Source organism: Oryzias melastigma, linkage group LG23 (genome assembly GCF_002922805.2).
Source record: "Oryzias melastigma strain HK-1 linkage group LG23, ASM292280v2, whole genome shotgun sequence".
In the NCBI taxonomy this organism is placed as follows: Eukaryota; Metazoa; Chordata; class Actinopteri; order Beloniformes; family Adrianichthyidae; genus Oryzias; species Oryzias melastigma.
In genome coordinates, this window is record NC_050534.1 from 22,715,015 (window position 1) to 22,739,709 (window position 24,695).

General features: G+C 52.5%; 4 protein-coding genes and 1 non-coding gene across 12 annotated transcripts; 2 read left to right on the forward strand and 3 right to left on the reverse strand.

Moving 5' to 3' along the window:
- rpl18a (ribosomal protein L18a) lies at nt 1-4,069 on the reverse strand. Of its 2 annotated transcripts, none has more exons than XM_024290613.2 (5): nt 3,914-4,069; nt 2,884-3,063; nt 2,661-2,790; nt 329-438; nt 1-127 (listed from the first exon to the last, which is right to left on the reverse strand). In XM_024290613.2, exons 1-5 carry the CDS (start codon nt 3,929-3,931, stop codon nt 35-37), a joined length of 531 nt encoding a protein of 176 aa, XP_024146381.1. In that variant the 5' UTR covers nt 3,932-4,069; the 3' UTR covers nt 1-34. The 2 variants fall into 2 exon arrangements, with proteins under 2 accessions (XP_024146381.1, XP_024146373.1); XM_024290605.2 differs by lacking the exon at nt 3,914-4,069 and adding an exon at nt 3,653-3,767.
- On the reverse strand, nt 3,121-3,248 carry LOC112159326. Its single transcript, XR_002921464.1, has one exon. It is a non-coding gene; the product is annotated as a small nucleolar RNA SNORA68 (small nucleolar RNA).
- A 1,578-nt stretch (nt 4,070-5,647) lies between the features above and the next one.
- On the forward strand, nt 5,648-13,841 carry xpot (exportin, tRNA (nuclear export receptor for tRNAs)). 4 transcript variants are annotated; one of them, XM_024290490.2, is made up of 26 exons: nt 5,648-6,297; nt 6,651-6,773; nt 7,566-7,780; nt 7,866-7,948; nt 8,015-8,071; nt 8,141-8,210; nt 8,280-8,501; nt 8,890-9,074; nt 9,139-9,307; nt 9,374-9,610; nt 9,684-9,722; nt 10,023-10,085; nt 10,152-10,276; nt 10,350-10,494; nt 10,583-10,702; nt 10,772-10,866; nt 10,949-11,018; nt 11,093-11,331; nt 11,407-11,692; nt 11,764-11,953; nt 12,027-12,143; nt 12,209-12,324; nt 12,652-12,699; nt 12,766-12,837; nt 12,966-13,022; nt 13,100-13,841. In XM_024290490.2, exons 3-26 carry the CDS (start codon nt 7,694-7,696, stop codon nt 13,124-13,126), a joined length of 2,919 nt encoding a protein of 972 aa, XP_024146258.1. In that variant the 5' UTR covers nt 5,648-6,297; nt 6,651-6,773; nt 7,566-7,693; the 3' UTR covers nt 13,127-13,841. The 4 variants fall into 4 exon arrangements, with proteins under 4 accessions (XP_024146258.1, XP_024146293.1, XP_024146301.1 ...); XM_024290533.2 differs by having other exon boundaries at nt 5,650-6,297; nt 8,283-8,501; XM_024290499.2 differs by lacking the exon at nt 5,648-6,297 and adding an exon at nt 6,314-6,560.
- Nucleotides 13,842-14,505: 664 nt separating this feature from the next.
- rtcb (RNA 2',3'-cyclic phosphate and 5'-OH ligase) lies at nt 14,506-18,006 on the reverse strand. Its single transcript, XM_024290543.2, has 12 exons — nt 17,640-18,006; nt 17,338-17,416; nt 17,203-17,270; nt 17,034-17,133; nt 16,803-16,959; nt 16,571-16,727; nt 16,341-16,500; nt 16,097-16,272; nt 15,165-15,353; nt 14,986-15,096; nt 14,798-14,917; nt 14,506-14,726 (listed from the first exon to the last, which is right to left on the reverse strand). The coding sequence occupies exons 1-12, from the start codon at nt 17,730-17,732 to the stop codon at nt 14,619-14,621; spliced, it is 1,518 nt and encodes a 505-aa protein (XP_024146311.1). The 5' UTR covers nt 17,733-18,006; the 3' UTR covers nt 14,506-14,618.
- Nucleotides 17,565-22,826, forward strand: fbxo7 (F-box protein 7; the record flags this gene model as incomplete). 4 transcript variants are annotated; one of them, XM_024290583.1, is given in 10 exon segments in its annotated part: nt 17,565-17,699; nt 18,865-18,996; nt 19,278-19,400; nt 19,484-19,745; nt 20,571-20,780; nt 20,840-20,981; nt 21,047-21,130; nt 21,196-21,291; nt 21,403-21,579; nt 22,786-22,826. In XM_024290583.1, coding segments are annotated over 8 exon segments (1,134 nt in total), but the record flags the coding sequence as incomplete, so codon positions are not given.
- Nucleotides 22,827-24,695: the final 1,869 nt, after the last annotated feature.

The window sequence follows — 24,695 nt, forward strand, 5'->3', positions numbered from 1 at the left end:
TGTGGTCAGAACTTCTTTATTTCCCGCTCCGGTTCTAGAAGAAGGTGTTGGGCCTCTTGGTGGTGAAGCGCGGCTTGTGCTGCCGGCGCAGGACCCGGTGCGGCAGCGGGAACTTGATCTTGGAGTCCTGCGGGGAAACGGGTCACGGGTCAGATAACAGAACCACCACCGAGCTCTGCCTGTGGCCAGCTTCAGAACCGCCGGGTGTCAGGATGGACGCCTGAACCCGGAAGAGGAGTCTGGCGTTTCTGTGGCGGGTTTTAATCCGGAGCGGCTCGCGGGGAGGCCGTCCGGAGAGAGACCCGCCCCCAGCGGCGTGCATACTCACGTGGAACTGCTTGATGGCGGGTCGGCGGCACTTGTTCGCGGCGATGACCTGCACCTTCATGATCTGGATGGCGTGGGCTCGGGCACGGTGGCGAGCTCCCATGTCTCGATCTGAAAGGGGTGGAGTCAAACGTCAGGAGAGAACCGTCCAATCACAGCAGGCTTTGGAGCCCATCAGAACACGCCTCCTTTCATGATGGAGGCGGCGGCTTAATGACAGCAACGTTTCTCTGAAGCTCAGCAGCTTCACGAATCCTTCAGTAAGAAACTGCAGCTGACAGGTTAGCATGCTAACGCTATGCTATCAGACACAGTGGCGTTGGGGGCGGAGTCATCTGGACCTCAGAAGACAGCAGTTACATAAATTGTTGGGTGTATTTCAGAAACAAATCCTGTTTCTCCCTCAGAGTTCTGGTTCGGTTCTGCCCCTGATCGACTAGACGTGTGAACCAGCTCAGTGGCCCTGTGGAAGAGCGTCTGCCCTGACACTGGAACGTCATGGGTTCAAATCCAGGCCGAGTCGGACTAAAATGTTGATACTATGCTGGTTTCATTTTTGCATTTCTTTAAGTGTAAACAGTTTATTTTATTTTTCTGAAATAAGTCTGAAGTCCTTCATTTGTGAGGTACGACAATCCTGTTACACAATGTTAACATTTGTTCTGTATATTCAGAAATCTATCAGTGAAACTAAACTTTGGCGTCCCGTTCGAACCTCAATTATGTTAAAAACGTAGTTTGAGTGTTGAATAAACGTTCATCCTGTTCGGCCCTCTGAGGTGAGTTCTGGTCCAGTGACACCTCTGTATTATAGTGCGTTTATCATTTTCTCTGAATCTACAATTCCAACATCCAGTGCACCAGATTTCCCAGAAGTCTTTGTGAAAAACTAGCATGCATCGATACTCACTGCATTAGTGAATATAGACCACAATGCATTGCGGTTGAACAATTTTTGCAAAACAAAAAAGTGTTTAAATTAGGGCTGTCTGATTTGTCGCATTAATCTGACGTGTGCTCGACGCCGACAATTTTTTTGACGCATTAATCGCAGACTTTCTCATACGTGTCTTTCCATACGGCGCTGGCGTCCCTCATCGCCCTCTAACTCACCGGCTGCTCTCACTAGATCACGGCGGGTCTCCAACCACCAAGCTGCACCGGCCGGCGCTAGGACCTGGAGAGCTCCTGGACCCTAACCCGGCTCCGGTTCGCGTCCAGTACCACGTCTTGTGGTACCGGCTCGCGTCCGGCGCTGCCTCCCGAGAGCCCGACGTTCCGAACAGCAAGCGCACCGGGGGACGTTTTAAATGTTCTGGAGGTTTAAGCGTGATCCAGCCCCAGCATAGCGGTCTGTCTGCCGGCATATTCATCCGTGAGCTCTGCTGGACACGTCGCTGCATCGAGCTGCAGCCAGAGAACGCGGCGGCAGTAACAGACTGTCAAACTATCCACAGAGTATCCCGCTTTTCTCAGTCTTTAAGGTTTTAAAAAACAAAAGTTCATTGGAAATGATAAATCTCTATTTCATTTATTACTGTAGTTCAGCAGAGGAGGAAAAGATTTGGTCCTGACAAAAAATGAACATGAAAGTGTTATGGAAATTTTATTTTTATGTTTTTTATTTTATTTTACTGAACGTAGATTGAAGTTTAGAATTTAAAATGCCCTTCACTTGGGCTTGGGCTTTTGTTAGGCATTTTATGTTACAGCCTTTTATTGTTAAGAGAGTTTATCTCAATACAATGTTACAAAATAAAGTATTTCTGATGAAAACTATTAATTTTACCATTCTTGTTTTCATTATTAATGTAGAACTGCTAAATTCCACGAACCACACATTTTTTTCCTTAAAAAAAGGCCACATAATAATTTGCGATTAATCGCGAGTTAACTCGGGACAAATGTGATTAATCGCGATTAAAAAATGTAATCGCCTGACAGCTCTAGTTTAAATGTATTTTAACAAATCATCCACATTCTCATCAGAACACAGTGGAGATGGTCGTATTGATTCCGTTTTCACTGAGATCAGTGACGTCATACGGCGTTTAGAATAACAAAATAAAAGTAGTGAGTATTGAGTCTGAATAGCTCTTAAAATCCAGCACACTAGATAGTTTTAGTAGTTATGGAGAGAACTGGACGCGGTCAGTGAGATTCCTCGAGTTAAAACCAAAGACTCCTGAGGAACGTCTGGATCTTCTCAGAAACATCCAGATGTTTCCTGCAGCTTCATTCTGATTAGGAGGAAACCTCCTCTGACATGAAGCCCTCGGGGTTCTGACGGGTCACAGAGAACCAGAACCTGCTTATGAGGGGGGGTCACTCACAGCACTGGGTGACGGCTCCAGACGTGGTCAGGTCTCGGTACTCTCTGTACATGTTGTGAGTGCCGCTGCGAGAGTCGTAGCGCAGCCAGATCCCGAAGTTCTTCACCTTCAGGGGGGACTTCTCGTGCACCTGCGGGGGAGGAAGGGGGCACAGACACACTTTATTTTGAAAGGCTGTTCAGCAACAGGAGAACTGGCGACTGCAGCTAGTCAAAACACCCACCAGGCCGCAGTAGACGATCTCCCCGGACGCCTTCTTCATCTTCCTCAGCTGGGACACGAAGTACCAGAAGCGGGACTTGGCCACCACGTGGTTGGGGGCGAAGATCCTCATGCGGTACAGAGGGGGGGTGGGGTTCTTGGTGGAGGGCAGCAGCCGCCCAATGACTTTGTACTCCCGAAGCTGCAGGCAGATGGGCAGGTGAGTGGGGTAAGGGGTCCCTAAGTCCCCTTCGGGGGGTCATGTAGGTCCCTGAATTCACTTTCAAAGGCACAGCAGCTCAGAGAAAGGCGACAGGGACCGTTCCTGTCGGCACCCAGGACAGAGCGGCCCCACGGACAGAGGCCGCCTTTGGGTTAGGGTGCCCAGCATCACTGCGGGGGGTCGTCCTCTGACGTTACCATGACAACGAGCAGCACGCAGAGGCGAAGGTGACATCCACCTGCAGGCGAGTTCTGCTCTGAATTCAACAGGTAATTCTCTAATACCACAATAAGAGCATCGTAAAGTAATACGTGTCTATGGCTCGTGCGTGGAGTTCGTGCCCAACGGTCCTGATCCGGGATTATTATAAACATTCTAATCTCATTATATTATTTCGTTCTGAGCCTAAATTTAAACTCTTATTTTGAAAGTTTCGGATTTTCAGCGTTAACCCCCGGATGTAACATCAGTTCTAACACGTACCCAGACTACAGGTTCGGGAAAACTGCAACTGGTTCCGACCCAACAAACTGCTGGACTTCTATAAAAAACGGTCCTTCAAACAAACCCCGTCTGCAGCGGGCTGGGGTCCGAACCTGGACCGGTCCGACAGCCGCTCCGCTCCAGCGGGACTCCCGTCCACATGGAGCTGCGCCGCCATGTTGTAGAGGCACGAGCGACCGGACGAAAAAGACCAAAACTCTCGATTAATCTGAACGTTAGCGCCCCGTAACCGCTCTAACCAAGATAATAACACTTCCCGCGGTCATAGCAGCTCCGCGCGGCCGAGAACACGCGGCTAAAGACGGTAAATCCAGCTTTTACTTACGGTTCCTGACGCCTTCATGATGTCGCGCTGACGGCGGCGGAGAAAGAGAAGGCAGCGGAGCGGCGACTGCGCATGTCAGCAACTTCTTCTTCTTCGTCCCTGAGGATGATGATAGTGCGCTGCAGCGCCACTGTCAGGCCACACGCGGAAACACTACATAATAAAACAATACAATACAATACATCCATCCATCCATCTTCTTGACCGCCTTGTCCCTTTCGGGGTCGCGGGGTGCCGGAGCCTATCCCGGCTACTGAAGGGCGAAGGCGGGGTACACCCTGGACAGGTCTCCAGTCTGTCACAGGGCCACAATCACACACACATTCACTCTCACATTCACACCTAGGGGCAATTTAGAGTCACCAATGAACCTATGAAGCATGTTTTTGGACGGTGGGAGGAAGCCGGAGTCCCCGGTGAAAACCCACGCATGCACGGGGAGAACATGCAAACTCCACACAGAAAGGTCCCAGCCGGGAGTCGAACCGGGGCCTTCTCGCTGTGAGGCAAGAGCGCTTCAATACAATACAATACAATACAATACAATACAATACAATACAATATAATATAATATAATATAATATAATATAATATAATATAATATAATATAATATAATATAATGTAATGTAATGTAATGTAATGTAATGTAATGTAATGTAATGTAATATAATATAATATAATATAATATAATATAATATAATGTAATATAATGTAATATAATATAATATAATATAATATAATAATATATGTGTTTACTTTATTGATTATAGTTCAACAGACCCAGACAGACATAAGTTGGGCTAAAAGCTTCATCTAAAATGCTGAAAATAAAACAAACATAGTAAAAAAAAAAGGTATCAGTATCAAAGACGGGTTGTTATCCCAGCCCTCTAGAACAGATGCATAAACCATAACACGCTTTCTCATATGTATCGTATTTCAGCTTCTCATTCATGTTTAGATTGGGTTTTTATTGTTCATTGTAACCCTCTGAAGGAGATCCATTTGCTGCTTTTCCAGGGACAACCAATGAAAACAGCCTACTGTTGTGTTTCTACAGGTGAGGGGAAACAGAAAACTGAAGCTTTCAAATCTTTAAAAACTTGGAACGTATTTGAAGAGTATTTGGTGATTTTTTTTAAAAACTCTGTATCTCTTTAAGTTTGTGACTCAAAGGAACATTCGGTGTAACTTTGGTTTTACTGCTTTTATTTCATGTTTTCTTCCTTTGCTAAGTTTTATCTATCAAAGTGTGCATCGATTGTTCATTTTATGACAGGTTTTCTCCGTTGGTTTGGCTCATCTCTTCAAACTGAGATGACATTCTAAAAAACTCCAAACTAACTTGTACTTGTTCACAACAGAATGTCATTTCTCTGCTTTTATCCCGTTTCTGTTGTCTTAATACGTGTCCTAAATGTGAACTTTACACAAGTGGTTTGGTGAACATTATTACTTAGATGTTGTTGATCTGATCAGACATGGTCGTCTAAGTCAGCAGGATTTCAGTGTGGGAATCGTCATCAATCATGTGTTCAATTTACACAGTAATTTATGAACATAATATGAAATACTTACATGAATTTCTTGTAACTATAAATAAATTGAAGACACTGATTGACACTATGGTCACACACATACCCAGCATGGACCCACACAACACACAAAGCTTCTCCTTTTGCTGGACCGTCTTCAGATCTTTATCCAGAAAAGTCTCACCGACTCCTCTCTGTCCCATTGTGAGGAACAATGTCTCCTTCCGTTTATCACACGTCAGAGAACGCTGATGGTGGAACTCCAGCTGAGGAGTTTTCTTCTGTTTGAGGGTGTGAACAGCAGAGGTTACTGCTGACAGTGATGGATGTGGGGACATCAGTGGAGAAGACATTCACGTGGTTTCTTCAGAGGGACGAACCTTTCTGAGGGCTCTGACTGTCCAGGTGAGAATACACCTGCTCCTGATCCACAGGTGAAGTGGGAGGGATCTGAGGGTCTCCAGGTGATCCATGGAGCTGTTCTGATGAATGAACCAAAGAAACAGAGAAGGATCCATGATGTCATCAACCGTTTACCTGAGAGGAGTCTGATGCATTCTGGGAAATACATGAACTTGATCTGCTCAGCTGAAGAGTTTGACCAAATGAGCTTTTAGTTTAGAGAAAGTTATTTCCGTTTCAATAGATGAATCAAACCAACTGAGAACAAATTAAATAAAGTTAAAAAAAAAAAAAAGTCTCCATCCGCCGGCTGGTGACCCGGATGTAAACCCGCAGCGGACACGCCGCCCGCCGAATCCACCGACATGCTTCTGAATTCCGGTGGAAGCCCGGCTCTGAGCTGAACGGACACCGGCGGAGGACGCGGAGCAGCGCGGCAGTTACCGGTGAGCCGCGCGGGAGCGTTAACGGGGCCGTGCGTGACAGAAACGCCGAGAACCGACGGGCGCGTGCGAGTTGGTGGGTCCTCGTGAGGGTGAGGAGAGAGGCAGGTCTGGTTCTACTGGATCAGAACCGGGACCAGGACACGTTAGAGCCGGTTCCTGCTGACTCTCAAAGCTAGCGCCGTTCTTTCCGGGCGGTTCCGGTGGTACCGGATGGGTTTTCTGCCCGTTTCCTCTGGTATTGAGTCATCCAGCTGCGGCTAACGGTACTAGCTCTGCTAGCCGCGGTCCGCTTCTGGTTCTGACTGAAGTTCTGAACCGGACCGGTAACGGTCACTTTTCGGTTTTATCTCCAGAAGCTGTTTCTCTACTGGACCCCGGAAGCGCGGCAGAACCGGGACGGACGCCCAGAGACGGAGGGCGCGTGGCTGAAGTGTTGACGTTGCATCACGGTGTCATCATCTGGAGACACGCGCCAGGTGAGGCCGGTCCGCCTGGTTCTGGTGCCTGTCGGGCCCGAACTGGGCTGGAAAGTCCGCCCCCAGGTGTGGTGGTTCGGTTCGCTACTGCGTCTGGGTTTGGCTGCGGGATCACCGCTGGTGTTGATCTGCCCTCACAGGTTGTTTACGTCACAGGTCGATTCCTAAAGAGTGGAAGGACAGAAAGTAATAGATTACTTTTGATTACTTTATGGTAGTTGACCCGAATTATGACTTTAATATCAGGAAACCTGGAGAGGAACTAACCAGCTCCACCCGACAGCCTTAACCAGGTCCACCGGTTTGCGTTAAACAGCTCCACCCGTCTGCGTTAACCAGCTCCACCCATCTGCGTTAACCAGCTACACCCGTCTGGGTTATAAGCAGCTACACCCGTCTGCGTTAACCAGGTCCACCGGTTTGCGTTAAACAGCTCCACCCGTCTGTGTTAACCAGCTCCACCCGTCTGGGTTAACCAGCTCCACCCGTCTGCGTTAACCAGGTCCACCGGTTTGCGTTAACCAGCTCCACCCGTCTGCGTTAACCAGCTACACCCGACTGCTTGAACCAGCTACACCCGTCTGGGTTATAAGCAGCTACACCCGTCTGACTTAAAACAGCTCCACCCGTCTGACTTAAAACAGCTCCACCCGTCTGCGTTAACCAGCTCCACCCGTCTGCGTTAACCAGCTCCACCCGTCTGCGTTAACCAGCTCCACCCGTCTGCGTTAACCAGCTCCACCCGTCCCCTTTGTTCTGATCAAATCTGAAGCAGCTCCTGTTTACCTGCAGTGTCGCCTGTGTCACCTGTGAGTCTGCAGGGGGAGGGGCCTTCACTGGTCTCGCCCCGCCCCCCCAGCAGATGACAGGGGCCCGCTCCCCTGCAGCAGAGTGCCCCCCCGGACCACGGCTAACCACCAATGGCCTGCCAGTCTGTCGCTGCCGTCATGGACGAACAGGCCCTGCTGGGGCTCAACCCCAACGCCGACGCCCCCTACAGGCAGAGGGTGAGGAGTGACCCTTCAGGGAAAGTCAGTGTTCTGGAGCTTTCCTGTAATGTGTGTGTGTGTGTGCACATGTGTGTGCATGCAGGCCATGGCTTACTTCGAGCAGCTGAAGGAGTCTCCGGACGCCTGGGAGGTGTGTGCCAAGGCGCTGTCTCAAGGACTGTACAGGTGAGTGTCTCGCATGCTGACTCCTCCCCCCGGGGGCTTCCTGTGATCATGTGACCTCCTCTGCAGTGACGACCACGTCAAGTTCTTCTGTTTCCAAGTTCTGGAGCATCAGATTAAGTTCAGGTGAGGACCGTTCTGGTTGGGAGGGTTCCGGTCCAAACGGACCCGGTCTCAGCTGCGGTTCTGTTGCAGACATGCGGTTCTGAATGCGGCCCAGCAGCAGCTCGTCAGGGAGACACTGATGAAATGGCTGCAGTGTCAGGTACGTTGTGGTTCTCCAGAATCATCCGGACCTCCTGGTTCTGGTTCTCAACGTCTGTGTGCTTCCCAGCAGCTGATGAACGCTCAGCCCGAGAAGGCCTTCATCCGGAACAAGGCGGCTCAGGTGTTCGCTCTCACCTTCGTCTGCGAGTACCTGACCCTGTGGCCCAAGTTCTTCTTCGACATCCTGTCCATGGTGGGGCTGAACCCCAACGGCGTGGACGTCTACCTGAGGACGCTGATGGCCATCGACGCCGAGGTGGTGGACCGGGACATCCTGCACAGCGCGGAGGTGAGTCGCTGTGGGCGGAGCCTGGAGGTCCGTTTGAGGGGCGTTCATCAGTCAGCTGGAATGTTGACGTTCGTCTGTCCAAACTTCACATCCGGGTTTCACAATAAAAGCTTCCATTGTACTTTCAAAATAAAACTTTACCAAATGTTATTTTATATTTGATGGCCGATAACATTTTCACCTCAGACGGCGTTTTCATTTTCTGCATAGAACTCAAACATGGATTGGTGGGGGAGGGAGGGGGCGTGGCGCCAGATTTCTCAAGGTGTAGCTCGCATTAACCACGGGTACCTCTGTTACCGAGAACGGGTTGAATGAAGCTTTAGCTTTAGACGTGGGCGGGGCCAAAGCCCTCCTCTCTGTTCTCTGATTGGCTGCCGTGTCCCAGGACACCCGCAGGAACACTCTGATCAAGGACACCATGAGGGAGCAGTGCATCCCCAGCCTGGTGGAGTCCTGGTTCCAGATCCTGCAGACGTACCAGCGCTCCCACCCGGAGCTCACCTGCCAGTGTCTGGAGGTGGTGGGGGCCTACGTGTCCTGGATCGACCTGAACCTCATCGCCAACGACCGGTGGGTGCTCGCCGTGTTTTCGGCCGTGGGGGGCGGCAGCAGGTCTGAGCTGTGTCTGCTGCAGGTTCGTGAACCTGCTGCTGGCTCAGATGTCCATGGAGGAGCTGCGGGAGGAGGCCTGCGACTGCCTGTTCGAGATCGTCAATAAGGGGATGGACCCGGTGGACAAGACCAAGCTGGTGGAGTCTCTGTGCCAGGCTCTGCACGCCGCCGGCTTCTTCAGCGTGGAGCGGGTGAGGCTGCCGCGGTCCGCCGTCTCCATGGAGACGCTCATCCTCAGCCCCTCCCTCTGCTCTCAGGAGGAAGACGTGGACTTCCTGGCCAAGTTCTCCCGGCTGGTGAACGGGATGGGTCAGAGCCTGGTTCTGAGCTGGACCAAGCTGGTCAAGGCCGGGAGTGCCAAGGAGGCGGGCGCCACGCTGCAGGCGCTGGAGACCAAGGTGCCGCTGCTGCTGCAGCTGCTGGTGCACGAGGACGACGACATCTCCGCCAACATCGTGGGCTTCTGCTACGACTACCTGCACGTCCTGAAGCAGGTGAGGCCCTCTGAAGGTCACGGAGGTCTGCTGGGGTTTCTGCCGTCTCTGAGCTGATCTTCTGTCCTTGCAGCTTCCGCAGCTGACGGAGACGCAGAAGACCAGCATCGAGGTGAGAGCACGGTTTCCACGGTTACTCTGGGTCCTCTGGTTGCTGTGGATCTTTTGGTTCCTTTGGATCATCTGGATCCTCTGCTTCTTATGGATCCTTTGGATCCACTGGATCTTTTGGTTCCTCTGGATCCTCTGAATCATCTGGATCTTTTTGATCCTCTTGATCTTCTGGTTCCAGTTGGATCTGTTTTTCCTGGATCCACTGGATCTTTTGGTTCCTCTGGATCCACTGGATCTTTTGGTTCCAGTTGGATCCTCTGGATCCTGCAGAGCTTCAGCCGCTCTCTTCTCCCTGCAGGCCATCATGCTCGCCGTCATAAAGAAGCTGACCTATGATGATGAGTACAACTTTGAGAACGAGGTGAGTGTTGGCGACCCGAGCCGCTGGGTCCGGGGAACCCGCTCTGACCCGCCGCCGCTGTTGCAGGGCGAGGACGAGGCCATGTTCGTGGAGTACAGGAAGCAGCTGAAGATGCTGCTGGACCGCCTGGCTCAGGTTTCTCCGGAGCTGCTGCTGGAGGCCGTGCTGCGCGTCTTCTCCAACACCATGCAGTAAGACCCGCCGCAGACGCCCTCGCAGACGCCTGCGGCTGCGCAGCTTCATGCCCGCCTCTGATCGCTGCAGGAACTGGCAGACGGCGTCGTTCATGGAGGTGGAGGTGGCCATCAGGCTGCTGTTCATGCTCGGAGAGGCTCTGCCGGCGTCACACGGCGCCCACTTCTCTGGAGACACCATGAAGACCAGCACGCTGCAGGAGATGATGAGGACGGTCAGTCACACTGCTCTCACAGGGGCAGCTTTGTGGGGGCGGAGCTCCTGTAGAGGCGGAGCTCTCAGGTTCTCGGTTCTCTCCTCAGTTGGTGTCCTGCGGCGTCAGCAGCTACCAGCACTCCTCTGTGTCTCTGGAGTTCTTCGAGACGGTGGTGAGATACGACAAGTTCTTCATGGTGGAACCGCAGCACATACCCGGCGTTCTGGTGAGCGGGCGCCGTGCTGATGTCACATGCTCGATCCGGCGGGTTCTGATGGTTCCTCTCTGCCTTCAGATGGCGTTCCTGGACCACCGCGGTCTGAGGAACAACAGCCCGAAGGTCCGCAGCCGAGTGGCCTACCTGTTCTCCAGGTTCATCAAGACGCTGCAGTGAGTCCTGCATGTGTGTGTGTGTGTGTGTGCGCACGTCAGAGCTGTGCACGTGAGTCTCACCGCTGCCCCCTGTTGACAGCAAACACATGAACTCCTTTGTGGAGGACATCCTGACCCGGATCCAGGACCTGCTGGCGCTGGCTCCTCTGGTGAGAACCCCCCCCCCACCCAGACCCCACCCCCTCCCCCGACTTCCTCTCATGACCTCGCTGTCACTCCGCAGGAGAACGGCTTTGCGCCGCTGCTGACCAGCGACGACCAGCTGTTCATGTTCGAGGCGGCGGGCGTTCTGATCGTGAACGGCGAGAGTCCGGTGGAACGGAAGCAGGCGCTGATGAGGAGCCTGCTGACGCCGCTGATGGACGCCTTCCAGCTGCTGCTCGCCAAGCTGCTGCAGGAGACGGAGGAGGAGCGGCAGGCGGCGCTGGCCGACGCCCTGAGCCACGCTGTGGGCTTCGCCAGGTAAGTCTCAGGTGTGGAGGGGTGCGGTCGCTGCAGCGGTTTTCCCGCCCGTCACACGCGGCGTTCTGTCCGCAGCCGCACCAGCAAGGCCTTCAGCAACAAGCAGACGGTGAAGCAGTGCGGCTGCACCGAGGTCTACCGCGACTGCCTGCACTGTTTCCTGCCGGCGCTCAGCTGCCCCGTCCAGCGGGGGGCGCTGCGCAGCTCCGTGCGCTCCTTCCTGCACCGCATGATCATCTGCCTGGAGGAGGAGGTGCTGCCCTTCGTCCCCGCCGCCTCCGAGCACATGCTGAAGGACTGCGAGGCCAAAGACCTGCAGGAGTTCATCCCGCTCATCAGCCAGATCACCGCCAAGTTCAAGGTCAGGAAGGGTCGCCCGCGGCGCAGACGCCCGCGACCCCGCGCGCGCTGACCCCGCCTTTCTCATTGCAGCGGCAGGTGGCGCCCTTCCTGCAGCAGATCTTCATGCCGCTGGTGCTCGCCATCTTTGAGGTCATGGCGCGGCCGGCGGAGGACAACGACCAGACGGCGGCGCTGGAGAGGCAGATGCTGAGGAGGAGCTACTTCAGCTTCATCCAGACCATGACAGGAAGTGGGATGAACGAGGTCATGGCCAACCAGGGTGAGCGGCGGCGGGGGGCAAGCGTCCGCCTCCACGCTCACGGACACGCTCTGAGATCTGGTTCCTCCTCCAGGAGCGGAGAACATCGAGCGGATCCTGTTCACCATCATCCAGGGCGCGGTGGACCTGCCGGACCCGGTGGCCCAGAAGACCTGCTTCATCATCCTGTCCAAGCTGGTGGAGCTGTGGGGTGAGTGGACGCCTCCTCCTCGCTCGCCCCTCTCTGCCCCCGCTGACGCTCTGCCCCGCCCCCAGGAGGCAAAGACGGCCTGCCGGGCTTCTCGGACTTTACCTACAAGCACATCGTGCCGGCGTGCTTCCTGGCGCCGCTCAAGCCCACCTTCGACCTGTCGGACGCCCAGACATGTCTGGTGAGTGTGGAGCGTCTGACCTCCTCCTGCTGTGTTCTCCTCTGACCTCCTGCTGCTGTGTTCTCCTCTGACCTCCTCCTGCTGCTGTGTTCTCCTCTGACCTCCTCCTGCTGTGTTCTCCTCTGACCTCCTCCTGCTGTGTTCTCCTCTGACCTCCTGCTGCTGTGTTCTCCTCTGACCTCCTCCTGCTGTGTTCTCCTCTGACCTCCTCCTGCTGTGTTCTCCTCTGACCTCCTCCTGCTGCTGTGTTCCCCTTTGACCTCCTGCTGTGTTCTCCTCTGACCTCCTGCTGCTGCTGTGTTCTCCTCTGACCTCCTCTGTGTGCAGACGCTGTCGGAGTGCGCGCTCACGCTGAAGACCATCTACCTGAAGCAGGTAAGCCCCGCGCCGCATCACTTCCTGTTTGAGGCGGCCGGCGCTGACTCTGCTCTGTCTGCTCAGGGAGCCGAGTTCCTGCAGTTCCTGCAGACGGAGTACCTGCCCTCGCTGCAGGTGACGCCGCAGATCGCACAGGTAACCCCGCCCACAACACCGTGCATGAGGAGGGGGCTCTCAAACTGCTTTGAATGTTCAAACTTTATCGTTCTGTCCAATTAAGACGGTTCTGGTTCTGCTGCTAACCTCCCATCTATGCCCCCCAGGAGCTGTGCCAGGTCCTCCAGCAGCCGGACCTCAAAGTTCTGAAGAACTACATCAAGGTAGGAGGGGTCTGCCCCCCCGGCCTCTGTGTAACAGATAAGGCCACGCCCCTGACTCCTCCCCAATGTCTCTGCAGGCGTTTTTCCAGAGAGCGAGGCTGTAACAGACCCAGCAGACCGGGACGCCCCCATACAGGAAGTGGGCTCAGCTGCTTTTGCACTTAAAAAACTGTGAGGGACCCCCCCTCCATAGATGAGCTGACCCCCGAGGAGGAGGACTGACCCAGGACCAGAGACACTGCTCTGTCGGGATGGGGGGGGTCTATGGGACGGCAGAACCTCAATGACGTCTGCTGAGGATTCGGGTCGGCGAGGTCGGCAGTCTGAGAACGTTTCAGGAACGGCGTGGAGACCTGAACCAGAACTGTCAATAAGGTCATGGAGATCGGACTGTTTGGAAACCAGAACCTCAGGTTCTGATAGAGGACTTCATCAGAACCGGATCCACAATCATATGAAGCTGCTGCCACTTCCTGCGGACGGGTGGCCTCGCTGCTGGTTTGGTTTGTATTTTTCCTTTGACCCGCGGGTCAGAACCCAAACAAAGTTTTTGTTCCTCTGAAGTTTAGCAGGAACGTCTTTGAGTTTGACTTTGAGTTTTTTGGCATGACTGAGTTTCTGTAGAACCAGGACTGGACCCCCCGCTGTGACGCTCCGAGGAAAGTGCCTGAATGCTTTCGTTTGAAACGGTTGGAATAAATCCTGTGAAGTTTCTCATCGGGTCAGTCGTTTCCATGGTAACGTCTGTCTGCTTCTTGTTTTTGCATTTTTACTTTTCATGAATTTAGATGAAGTAAAATATGAACTGAACTCATGAAATAAAGAGTTTGATTTTTTTAGAAACCTCTTGGTCAAATAAAAAGTTCAAACTGAGCATCCCATCATGAACGGGGATCTGCTGAGGCTGCAGTCGGTGCTGCTGAGGCTGCAGTCGGTGCTGCTGAGGCTGCAGTCGGTGCTGCTGAGGCTGCAGTCGGTGCTGCTTCACCTGCGCAGCAGATCAACCGCCTCATCTGGCAACTCTGGAGGACGGCGAGTCCTCTGGAGGACGGCGAGTCCTCTGGAGGACGGCGAGTCCTCTGGACACACCAAACCGAGCTGCAGCATGAAGAAGCCAGCGGGTCGGGTCGGGCCAGGCCGGGTTCATTTCCTGCACCACTCAAGACCCAGAAGAGTTTCTGATGTGAGACCTCCGGTTCTGAACAAACGTTTTATTTCTTTTTCATCCAAACCAAAATAAAGACAACTTAAAGTCATACCAGAACATCAGGTCCGAGTGTTTCCAGAACCTAAACTGCAGAGATTTCAGCTGGTTCTGAAACTCCAGAGGTGGATTGGACTCAGTTTCTGGATTGGATCTTTCAGTTGAAATCTTTTCACAATAAACTTCCTTTCAAAGCTCAGCTGCAGCTTACTTGTCTTTTATTGTGAAAGTCAACAGGAAGTACTGTTGGATCAGAGACTGGTCTGCACAGGCCTCGGGTCATGCTGGAAAATAGAAACTTTATTGGAAACAAACGGGCCGGTCCCACAGCAGAAGCGGGCCTGAACATAAATCCATCAGTAAACTCGGACGCCGTGTGGTTCTGCGGCGGCTCAGCCCTTGATGACGGCGATGGGTCGTAGCTTGATGGCCTTCCTGCTGATGCCGGCGTCGTGACACGTGTTGACCACGTCTGTCACGTTTTTGTACGACTCCGGCGCCTGAAACGACACCAGAACTTTAGTCACTCAGCGTCACGGTCCAGCTCCCAGTGCTGGAGCGCCGGCCTCACCTCCTCCATGACCAGCTTGGGCGACGCCACCCGGATGGCGATGCCCATGTCAGCCAGCTTGTCCAAGACGTCCTGAAAGTCCAGGTTCCGGCGGGACTTGGCCCGGGACAGAGCGCGGCCCTGAAACCCAACAGGGAGGCGGTTACCGACGGACAGAGTGCAGACCGGCGCAGACTGGCGACCCGTACCGCTCCGTGGCAGGTGGTGCCGAAGGTCTCCGTCATGCCCTGCTCGGTGCCCGTCAGGACGTAGCTGCAGGTTCCCATCGTGCCTCCGATCAGAACCGGCTGGCCCGTGAGCTGCAACCACAAGACGGCGTGAGAACGGCCCGGAGCTGCTGCCGCGGCGCCAAACTACGGTGGCGTACCTGGTAGTCCACGGGGATCAGGGGGTGGTGCGGCGGGAAGGCACGGGTGGAGCCTTTACGGTGGACCAGCAGCGTCCTCTGCTTCCCGTCCACGATGTGCTCCTCCACCTTGGCGATGTTGTGGGACACGTCGTAGATGACGTGCATGTCCAGGTCGTCCGGCGTAGTGCCGAACACTTTGGAGAAGGCCTGACGGGCGAGACGGAGCGTTCAGACGCCGGCGGGCGAGACGGAGTGTTCAAATGTATAACAATATAACGAGATTGTTGATATCATCCAGAGTTACATGGATTCTCTGAAGGAGAAGTTCTAACAAAAATGTTCATTATAAACATTGTTCTGCTTCTCCTGGAGGACGTTTCAGTTTGGCCACTAGGTGGCGATGGCGCTGTAGCATTACATGTTATTCCACAAAAAGAAGATCGATTGAGCTAAAAAGGATGTTTTAGATCATAAATGGTTATTTTAAGTATTTCCTTAAAATTGTTTGGAAACTTCATATAAAGATGTTCATTTCTTCAACAATGTATGTTCAGGTCAACTGAGCGTTAGCATTAGCTGTCCTATGGGAAATTCCATTATATGTTAGCATCAAGCTAGGAGACTTCAGCTTCATGTCCTAAATCGATCTATATTTTTAGGGATCGATTATTGATCTGTGAAGTTTTGATCCATTCATCGATTTTATCAACCCAGTCCTAGTAGAACGCTTCATGGTCAGTAGATAGAGCAGTGCAAACCGGACCACCAGAACCAACTTGGTCCAGCCCGAGAACCTCACCACGTACAGCCAGACCGGACCTGGAACCATCAGGTCTGTGATCAAGCGCCAAACCCAGACGCCTCAAGAACCAGAACACTTGACGGGCCGGTCCACACTTTGGACCCTGTTGGAGCTTATGGTGCTTGGACCGGTTCTGATCTGCGCGTACCTGTCTGGTGAGGAAGGTCATGGAGGAGCGGTTGACCCAGGCATAATTCCCCGCCGCCGCCATGCCCTTCAGGTAGTCCTGCCCCTCCTGCGAGGTGACGTGGGCGCAGGCCAGCTGCCGGTCGTTCACCGTGATGCTGTCGCGCTTCATCGCCTTCTCCATGGCCACCAGCGCGTCTGCCAACGACAGTCAGAGCTCACAGCCGTGCAGTCTCTCAGCGTGCGGGCCGGGTCGCGGCGCCCACCTGTGGCCACCTGGTGCCCGAGGCCCCTGCTGCCGCTGTGGATCATCACGCACACCTGGCCCTTGTGGTCGATGCCCATCTTCTTGGCGGCGTAGTCGTTGTAGATCTCGTCCACCACCTGGATCTCTGCGTAGTGGTTTCCTGCTCCCAGAGTTCCCAGCTTCCACACAAACACACAGGTCAGTTTAAGCACCGCCCCTGGACTCTCACCTGTTGGGGGCGGGGCACACCTGCGGCAGGCCTCTCTTCTTGGCCTTGGACGACACCTTGTTGGGGTCGGCCTGCAGCATGCGGCCGTACTCCTCGCAGTGCTCCTTGTCCTCGGCCCAGGCGTAGCCCTCCCTCAGGGACCAGTCCACGCCCATCTCCAGCGCCTCCTCCAGGTCTCTGAGGAGAGGAGGGGACAGGTGAGACACACCTGTGTGGGCGGGCCCGACCACTCAGTCCAGGGGAGGGGCTCACTTGGCTCCCATGGGGATGACTCCTTTGGACCCCACCCCCACCGGGATGTGGTCGAACAGCGACTGGGCCAGCTGCTCCTTCACGGGCTGGACGTCCCGCTCGTCCAAGTTGGTCCTCAGGAGACGGACGCCGCAGTTGATGTCGAATCCCACGCCGCCTGAGGAGGAGCAGAGAGGAGTCACTCCTGTGAGGCGTCTGGATGGGGGGCGGCCGCAGGGCGCCGACGGGTACCTGGAGACACCACGGCGCTGGGGTCACCCATGTCGAAGGCAGCCATGTTTCCGATGGCGAATCCGTACCCCGAGTGGACGTCCGGCAGACCGATGGATCTCTGTGGACACGAGACACAGGTGAGAACGCCGCGGCGTGAACGCCACTCAAGTGACATGCTCATTCTCACGTGCACGATGCCGGGCAGCGCCGCCACGTTCCCGATCTGCTTCATGGCGGGAAGGAAGCCGCCCACACCTGGGGAGAGAAGCGAACAGGTGAAGACAGGAACACCTGGGAACAGCTGGCGGCGCCATCAGCTGACCTCCTCCACGGCAGGCGTTCCGAAGCTCCTCGAACATCAGCTTCTCCAGAGGCTCGTTCACGTAGAAGATCCCTTCAACCTGCCAATGAGGGGCGGAGCCAAACGTTACTGATCCCGCCCAAGACACGCCCACTTCACTAAACATCCGGGACACCTGCTGCTAAAACACGTCGCTATTATTACTAGAATTCTGCTGCTTCTCTGCAAACAGACCGGTTTGAGTTAAACCGGACCATAACGGGACCATACATGCGTTACTGAACCGGTCGGTCCCGGTCCGGTTCCGATACTAAGCGGCTAACCTGCATGTTGGGCACGAAGCCCTTCTTGATCCTCCAGCAGGTCCCGGACAGCTTCTCCAGGTACTGCAGCTCATCGTTGTAGCTTCTGCTCATGGTTCCGACCCAAACGAGCCCCACGAGGCGAATTCACGAAGAGAGCTACGGTTCAGCTGCTGACTGACTGACCACGCAGTAAGAGTCGCAACTCTACGGAGGCCGGGAGGCTCCAAAGGCGCGTGAGTGGAAGCTCGGGATGACTCAGCAGAACCTTTAGAATCTCCGTAAACAGAACAAAAGTGAAACTGTTGAAATGAAACGGAACGCTTTAGCTTCAACCTGAACACGATAACCATTCACACGACTTCACGAGTCTTGGAGCTGCTCGCTTGCCGTACTTTGAGCTTGAGTGATCGGTTTCCGGTGGTTTTTCAGAATAAAGTCCGCTCCGCGCAACCTAAACCCAGTTTTTAAGGTTTTAGACAAATGTGAATAGTCCGAGGGGAAAATAAAAACTGCCGAAAGTTTATTTACTACGGTAAAGTAATATAGAAACTTGGCGTAGAAACATCTTTAGATCTAATCATCAGATTTCATGAAACCGCCATTTATGTTCTTAGAATACTTTTGGAGATAAATCTGATTTTGATTTGGATTTTTTATGGAAAAACGTCTTAATCCAGATCAGAAGAATAACAGACCACAGCTCGCGTTGACTGTAAGTATGTCCGATGATAGGTCCAACGACTTTTGTTTTGAAAATCCAGAGCGGAAGCTGCGCGCGCGGCTCGGCGTTGTTTGTGTTGTTGAGGTAAACTCCCGAGAAAGAGTCGAAAGCGTCTCGGTTCCTTCACCCCAAGTTTCTGCGGGTGGTTCGTGGAGTCCAGGTGGGTCGGAACCGGCAGGTGAAGCAGGTGAGGGGACCTGCTGGATGTTACGCAGCGGGTTAGCGCGCGCGCGGAACCGAAAATGACGGTTTCATGCTAGCTCTCCTCTGTAATGTTCTTCGTGTTTCTGCTCCGGGTTTCTTCAAACACTGAACCAAAGTAACGGTACTTCTGCCCGCAGTAACGAAGTACACTTTCATGTATTAATACACAGTCTGTCATTTATGTAGTGACGGGGGGGGGGGGTCATCTTAAAGAAACCGGTTTAAATACGTCTTAAAAACTATTTTCTTAATGAAGGATTTGAAAAGTAAATGATTGAAAATCAAACTTCTCTGATCCGCACTAATTCTGTTTTAAAGGGGCGGGGCTTAATGACAGAGCGATTCTGAGCTCCGCCCACAGAGGGCAGTAGAGAGGCTGCCTGTAATCTTTCAGCTCATCAATGAAGCCCGCCTTCCTCTGACAGGAACCTTTGAAGCTCTGTCCTTTTGGTGAGTGGTTGCCATAGAAACAATGACTCAGAGGTCCATGGTCGCCTGGCTCCGCCCCTCTCTCGTAAAATCTTTAAGATGATTGACATGTGACATCAGAGCAAAAACTACCCAGCATGCACTGCACACCAGGTGATCTGGGCCCCTGTGCCCCCCCCCCCCCCCCCTGGAGGCGTGACCCGCTGGGCTGTGAGGTTCCGGTCAGGAGGAGCTGAGGAGAAGCGTCCTGACAGGATTGGTCTGATGTTGTTTGAACGGGGATCATGTGACCTCATCTGCAGCATGAAGCTGCGGGTTCGAATCCGGCGGCAGACCAGCAGGCTGGAGGTCGGGGGGGAGGCGCCCACCCTGAGGGAGCTGGTGGAGCTGATCGGGGAGACGCTTCTGCCGTCTCACGGACTCAGGTTCCTGCTGCGCCGCTCCTCCAAGCTCTCATGGGTCCTGATGTTTGAGGACCGCCTCCTGAACTCTGTCTCCGCCCTCTCAGCGCCGACACGGACTTCGGGCTGTCCCTGAACGGCTCGGATCTGCTGTCAGACTCCACCCAGACCCTGCAGTCCTGCGGCATCGACTCTGGAGACCTCATCTGGGTCCTGCTGCCGTCTGCAGGCCCAGAGTCAAAGACGGGCTCCAGCAGCGCGGGCTCCAACAGCGCGGGCTCCAGCAGCGCGGGCTCCAGCAGCACGACCGGCGCACAGCAGAGCAGCAGCTCCACCAGCAGCTCCACCTGCAGCTCCACCTGCAGCCAGGTGAGTCTGGTTTAGTGAGTGAATGCTCTGACAGAAGGAGGAGGGCAGAAACCTGATCTGGATCCTGGAGAGCTTCACAGATGAAGATGACTCCAGCTGTGTTTGGTAGGACGGGGGTGAAAAAATCAATTTAAGATTAATAGATCAATAATCGATTTAGCACACAAAGCTGAAGTCTACTAGCTTGATGCTAACGTTCAATAGTATTTCCCATTGGACGGCTAATGCTAACGCTCGGTCGACCAAAATAATCCATTGCTGACTAAATGAACGTCTTTAATGTTTCAAACTCTTTTAGGAAATAGTTTCTAAAGTAACTATTTGTGGACTAAAAAGTTTTTTCCCTCATTCGTTCTTCTTGAATAAGATGTATTTCTATAGCGCCATCGCCACCTAGTGGCCAAACTATGTTAACATGTTAATGATGATGTAACTGTATGATATTAACATCTTATTTTACTAATAAATATATTCAAATTAAATATTAGATTTATTTAAGTATTTCTAATCCAATGTGTATAAATTTGTAAACTTAAAATTGAATTGAAGAATCGAAAGAATGGATTCAGGCTCTTGCGAATCGAATCGTTTCTATACCCAGCCCTAGTTTATGACATCATCAGAGGAGGTCAGGTGGTCACCTGACTGAAGCTGTGTGGCCACGCCTCTCCTCAGGTCTCCAAACTGAAAGCATGAGGATCCAGCAGATCCTCCTCCGATGATCCAGACTTCAGTTCAGCTCCGGCGTTCTCCAGCCTGAGGAACGCCGTTCAGGCTTCTTGTTCTCATTCTGCTCAGATCAAATCCATCTGCTCTTCACTCCAGCGTTCTGACAGCATGGAACCTGCGGGCCCGGCCCCGCCAGACGCCAGCGCGGCGCCGCTCTGGGAGCCCATCCTGTGCAGCGAGGCGGAGAACGGCCACGCCCCCCTGTCCCTGGACCTGCTGTTCCACGCGGCGCAGGTCAGCTGTCCCAACGACGCCGTGGTGGTGGCGGCGCACACGCTCTTGCTGGAGGCCGGCTTCACGCCCCAGGTAAGTGGGCGGGGCCTCGTCGGTCCTCGGGGGCCGGCGCTCACCTGTGCTGTCTTCAGGGCTGCGAGCTGAAGGCCGCTCAGATGCCAGCAGGTTGGAGGTCCGGTGCCACCTACCGGCTGCAGTACACTCACCCTCTGTGTGGCAGCAGCTCCGCCTCCGTGGTGGGCGTGGTCATGGGCCCCCAGCTCGTCATCAACGGTGAGGCGTTAGCGTTCTCTGAAGGAGGAGACTCGGGCTCAGGTTTCTGGTTGGTGTTCCTGCAGCCGCCCTCACGGTTCTGGAGAACGTGGCTCTGGTCCGGAAGCTGCAGCTGACGGCGTCCAGCTTCGTGACGGAGGAGTGGGCAGGTACGCGGGCGTGGGGGAGGCTGGCGCCGCGGCGCCACTGAGTCACGCTGTGTGCTGTCCGTCAGGAGGAAGTGCAGCCGCGGCCTTCAAGGATCTCCGGAAACTGTCCCGCCTCGTCAAGGACCAGCTGGCCTACCCTCTGATCGCCGCCGCCAGAGAAGGTAAACGCAGTCGAGGCAGGAGGAGGCGGAGCTTAGAGCCACCCGGAGAGAGCAGGAAGCTCTAAGGCTGATGAGGGAGGGGCAGCCGCTGACCGTTTCTCTGCGTTGCAGCCGCGGCGCTGCCCTGGGCGTTCGGCCTGCAGGCCCTCCCCCCAGAGCTGCTGCTCAGGGTGCTCCGCCTGCTGGACGTGCGCTCGCTGGTCCGGCTGTCCGCCGTCTGCCGCCTGCTGAACGCCGCCGCCGCAGACTCCTCGCTGTGGAGACACCTGTACCGGCGGGACTTCCCAGGTAAGAGTGACGGGTTCAGACGGACTAGATCGGGGTCACCGACCTTTCTGAACCTGAGAGCTTCATGGTACCGAGTCAAACGAAGGAAATCCAGTTTGAAAAACAAATGTTGTAGTTCTAGTTAGTTCTACATTATTGATTATTAATAATCAATCATGATTCTCCTCTGTGTGAAGACTCTCACCATAATTATCAATGAAGAAACAGATATTAATATTCAGAACTTTATTCATCTCAGTAATTGTTACATTTTCTCTAACATTTTGTTAGAGTCATTTTGGCATATTTCTGTTTTTGTTTATTTAATTTCAATGGGTAATAACCTACTTTCTGTGGCGTGTCCATTTATTTAACTGGTTGGATTGGTAGAGTATGATATGGGGGCGTGTCTGATGTGACAGGTGCTGTCATCTAAATCACCTGGACCTGGGAGCGACACGGTGTCTCAACCGACCCGCTCAGAAATATATTCCTGTTTTAATTCATATTAAAATACAAATAAATAAAGAAACCCTGGAGGTGCAGGAGGAGGAGGAGGAGGAGGAGGTGCAGGTGCAGGAGGAGGAGGAGGAGGAGGAGGTGCAGGAGGAGTCCATCCATGTGGAGAAGATAAATGTCCCATTTCCATGATGTTCTTCCATGTTTATCAATCATTTAATGTTAAAGGAAAATCGACTTCCACATTTTGAACTAATGACCAAATCTGCAGCATTTTAACAAAATGAATGATCTTTGAACTGGAGAAGGTCAGAGGTCACCTGAACTGATCTAACGTTCATGTATCAACATGTCTTTAAGACATTTGGTAAATCTATGTAAATGCAAATGTCATTTAAGTAATAGCAACAAAATGTAAGTGAGATGTGAGGGCACCGTGTGTGGTCCTCGAGGTCACCGTGTGTGGTCCTCGAGGTCACCGTGTGTGGTCCTCGAGGGCACCGTGTGTGGTCCTCGAGGGCACCGTGTGTGGTCCTCGAGGGCACAGTGTGTGGTCCTCGAGGGCATCATGTGTGGTCCTCGAGGGCGACCTGGTGACCCCCAGACTGGAGAGTTCTGTTCGCTCAGACGTGTAGTCAAAAGAAGAAACTCGTCTGATCTGACGGAGTCTCAGCTGAGAATCCTCGGATTATTCCGGATCTGCTTCGTCTGAAGAAACCGTTACAATCGGATCATTTGGACCTCAATGATCGTCTGTTTGTGGTTCAGGTTCTGGTGGAAACGGATCAAGAGACTCGGACTGGAAGGAGGTGAGGAAGCAGGGGAGCCGTCCCACAGGTCAGAGGTCAGGGGTGTCAGGACCCTCAGTGGTTCTTCAACCAGGGCTTCAGTTACAGGAAGTTTTACTTTGAAAATCTAACAGAACATAAATGTGGAGCTCAGATCACAAACAGGAGCCATGCAGGCTGTAAGCTAGGGGTGTAACGGACCACGGATGATCCGTGATCCGTACGGATCAGAAGCCACGGTTCGGGACACGGTTCGGACACGTGTGTACCGCGGACCACTCCGACCCCCACCCCCAGCGAGCGCACACACCTCGGGCTCTCATAATTTAATCAATTGTTCACATCGATGGAATTCTGTCAAATTCCTGTAAATCCTCTTTGTTTTGACCAGCGCTGAAGTAACAGCTTCACGGTTATTTCTTAAAGTCTGTTCCTGAATCTCCCGCTGCGTGTGGGCGGAGCTTTCAGAGCTTTTCCTGCATAGAGAATTTGGTGTCGGCCGCCACCAGCTCCTGGAAAAGGGGGGATGTGGCTGATTCTAGGAGCCCAGACTGAGAGAGGGTCCACGGAGACCCGAATGATGACGAAATGACACAACAGAAAACATTATTTCAGTAAACTTATAACCAATATATATTCACAAATATTTAGAGGTAATAATACTTCAATATTTTGTTTTGGAGACATCGTCTGTGGACCCCCCTCCTCTAAAATGGTTCGGTCCGACTGGATTATTCTTCAGCTGTTTATGACCGACAGACCCACAGAGTGTGAGGGAGAGAAGACACGCTTTAAAATCAGGAGTTTAAACCTGATTTAGAGGAGAACCTCCATGAAAAAAGAAAAAGGAGACGGGGGGGGGGGGAGATGAAGTGCTGAATTTGAGGGTTTTGTTAAAAACTGAAGCTGAGTCTTTTGTATGGAGCTTCAGACTAGAATAATTAGTTGTTTTATTGTGTATCAACGTTAGGTTTGTTAGTTACATCGAGTCATTTATGTTTCTTAATGAGGTGATCTAATAATAGTAAAATATGTAAATTGAAAGAATGTTCAATAACGTTTATGAAATAACCACAATAATAGTAAAATAAACTTGTTAAGGTTACAAATCTGAAGTCGTGACGAGACGCCACCTTATTGTAAGCAGGAAAAACCCTGCAGCTTCTGTCACAAACTTTACTGAACTTCTTAATGAATGACGTGGATGGATATCAGGTTTATTTAGTGTTTTAAATAAAAGTATTGGTACACGTTTACATTTCTGGATTCAAAGAATCTCCCAGTTCAGAGCAGCAGCTGTCCCACAGGAGGAAGACGCTCCGTGATGGACATGAATCTATGGCAAAGAGATCAAAACTCACAGGACAACAGTGCCACGTTTTACAGATAATTATTATTATTTTAGATATTTAAATGTTCCCACAGTTAGTTACATTGAAGCAATAATACCAAAGAAAAGTTTTATCTGTTTTATTTATGATTTAATTTGGACTTTAGCGGGTGGGACGAGAACCTTTGTATTTAAGGGGAACTCCAGATAGATTTGGTATTTTTAACACTATTTTTAATTATTCTTTTCTCTCTTTTTGTAGATTTGGTCTAAAAACATGTAAATGTAGAAACGAGATGTTTTAGCATTTTGTTTGTGTTCAAAGTCTAAAGATGTTTTGTTTTAGTAAATCGGCCTCAGTGAGCAAAAGCTTTGATGTTACATCTATAAATATTGTGTGGGAAGTACTTTATATTCTTATCGAATATATTCAAGAGGGAGAGTACTTCTGAATGATTTGAAGTGTTTCCAAAAATTCATTTAGCTTTCATGACGTTGGCCTTTTTTCTTTTTTTTTTTACTGATCCGAAAAATGATCTGAACCGCGACACGATCAGAAC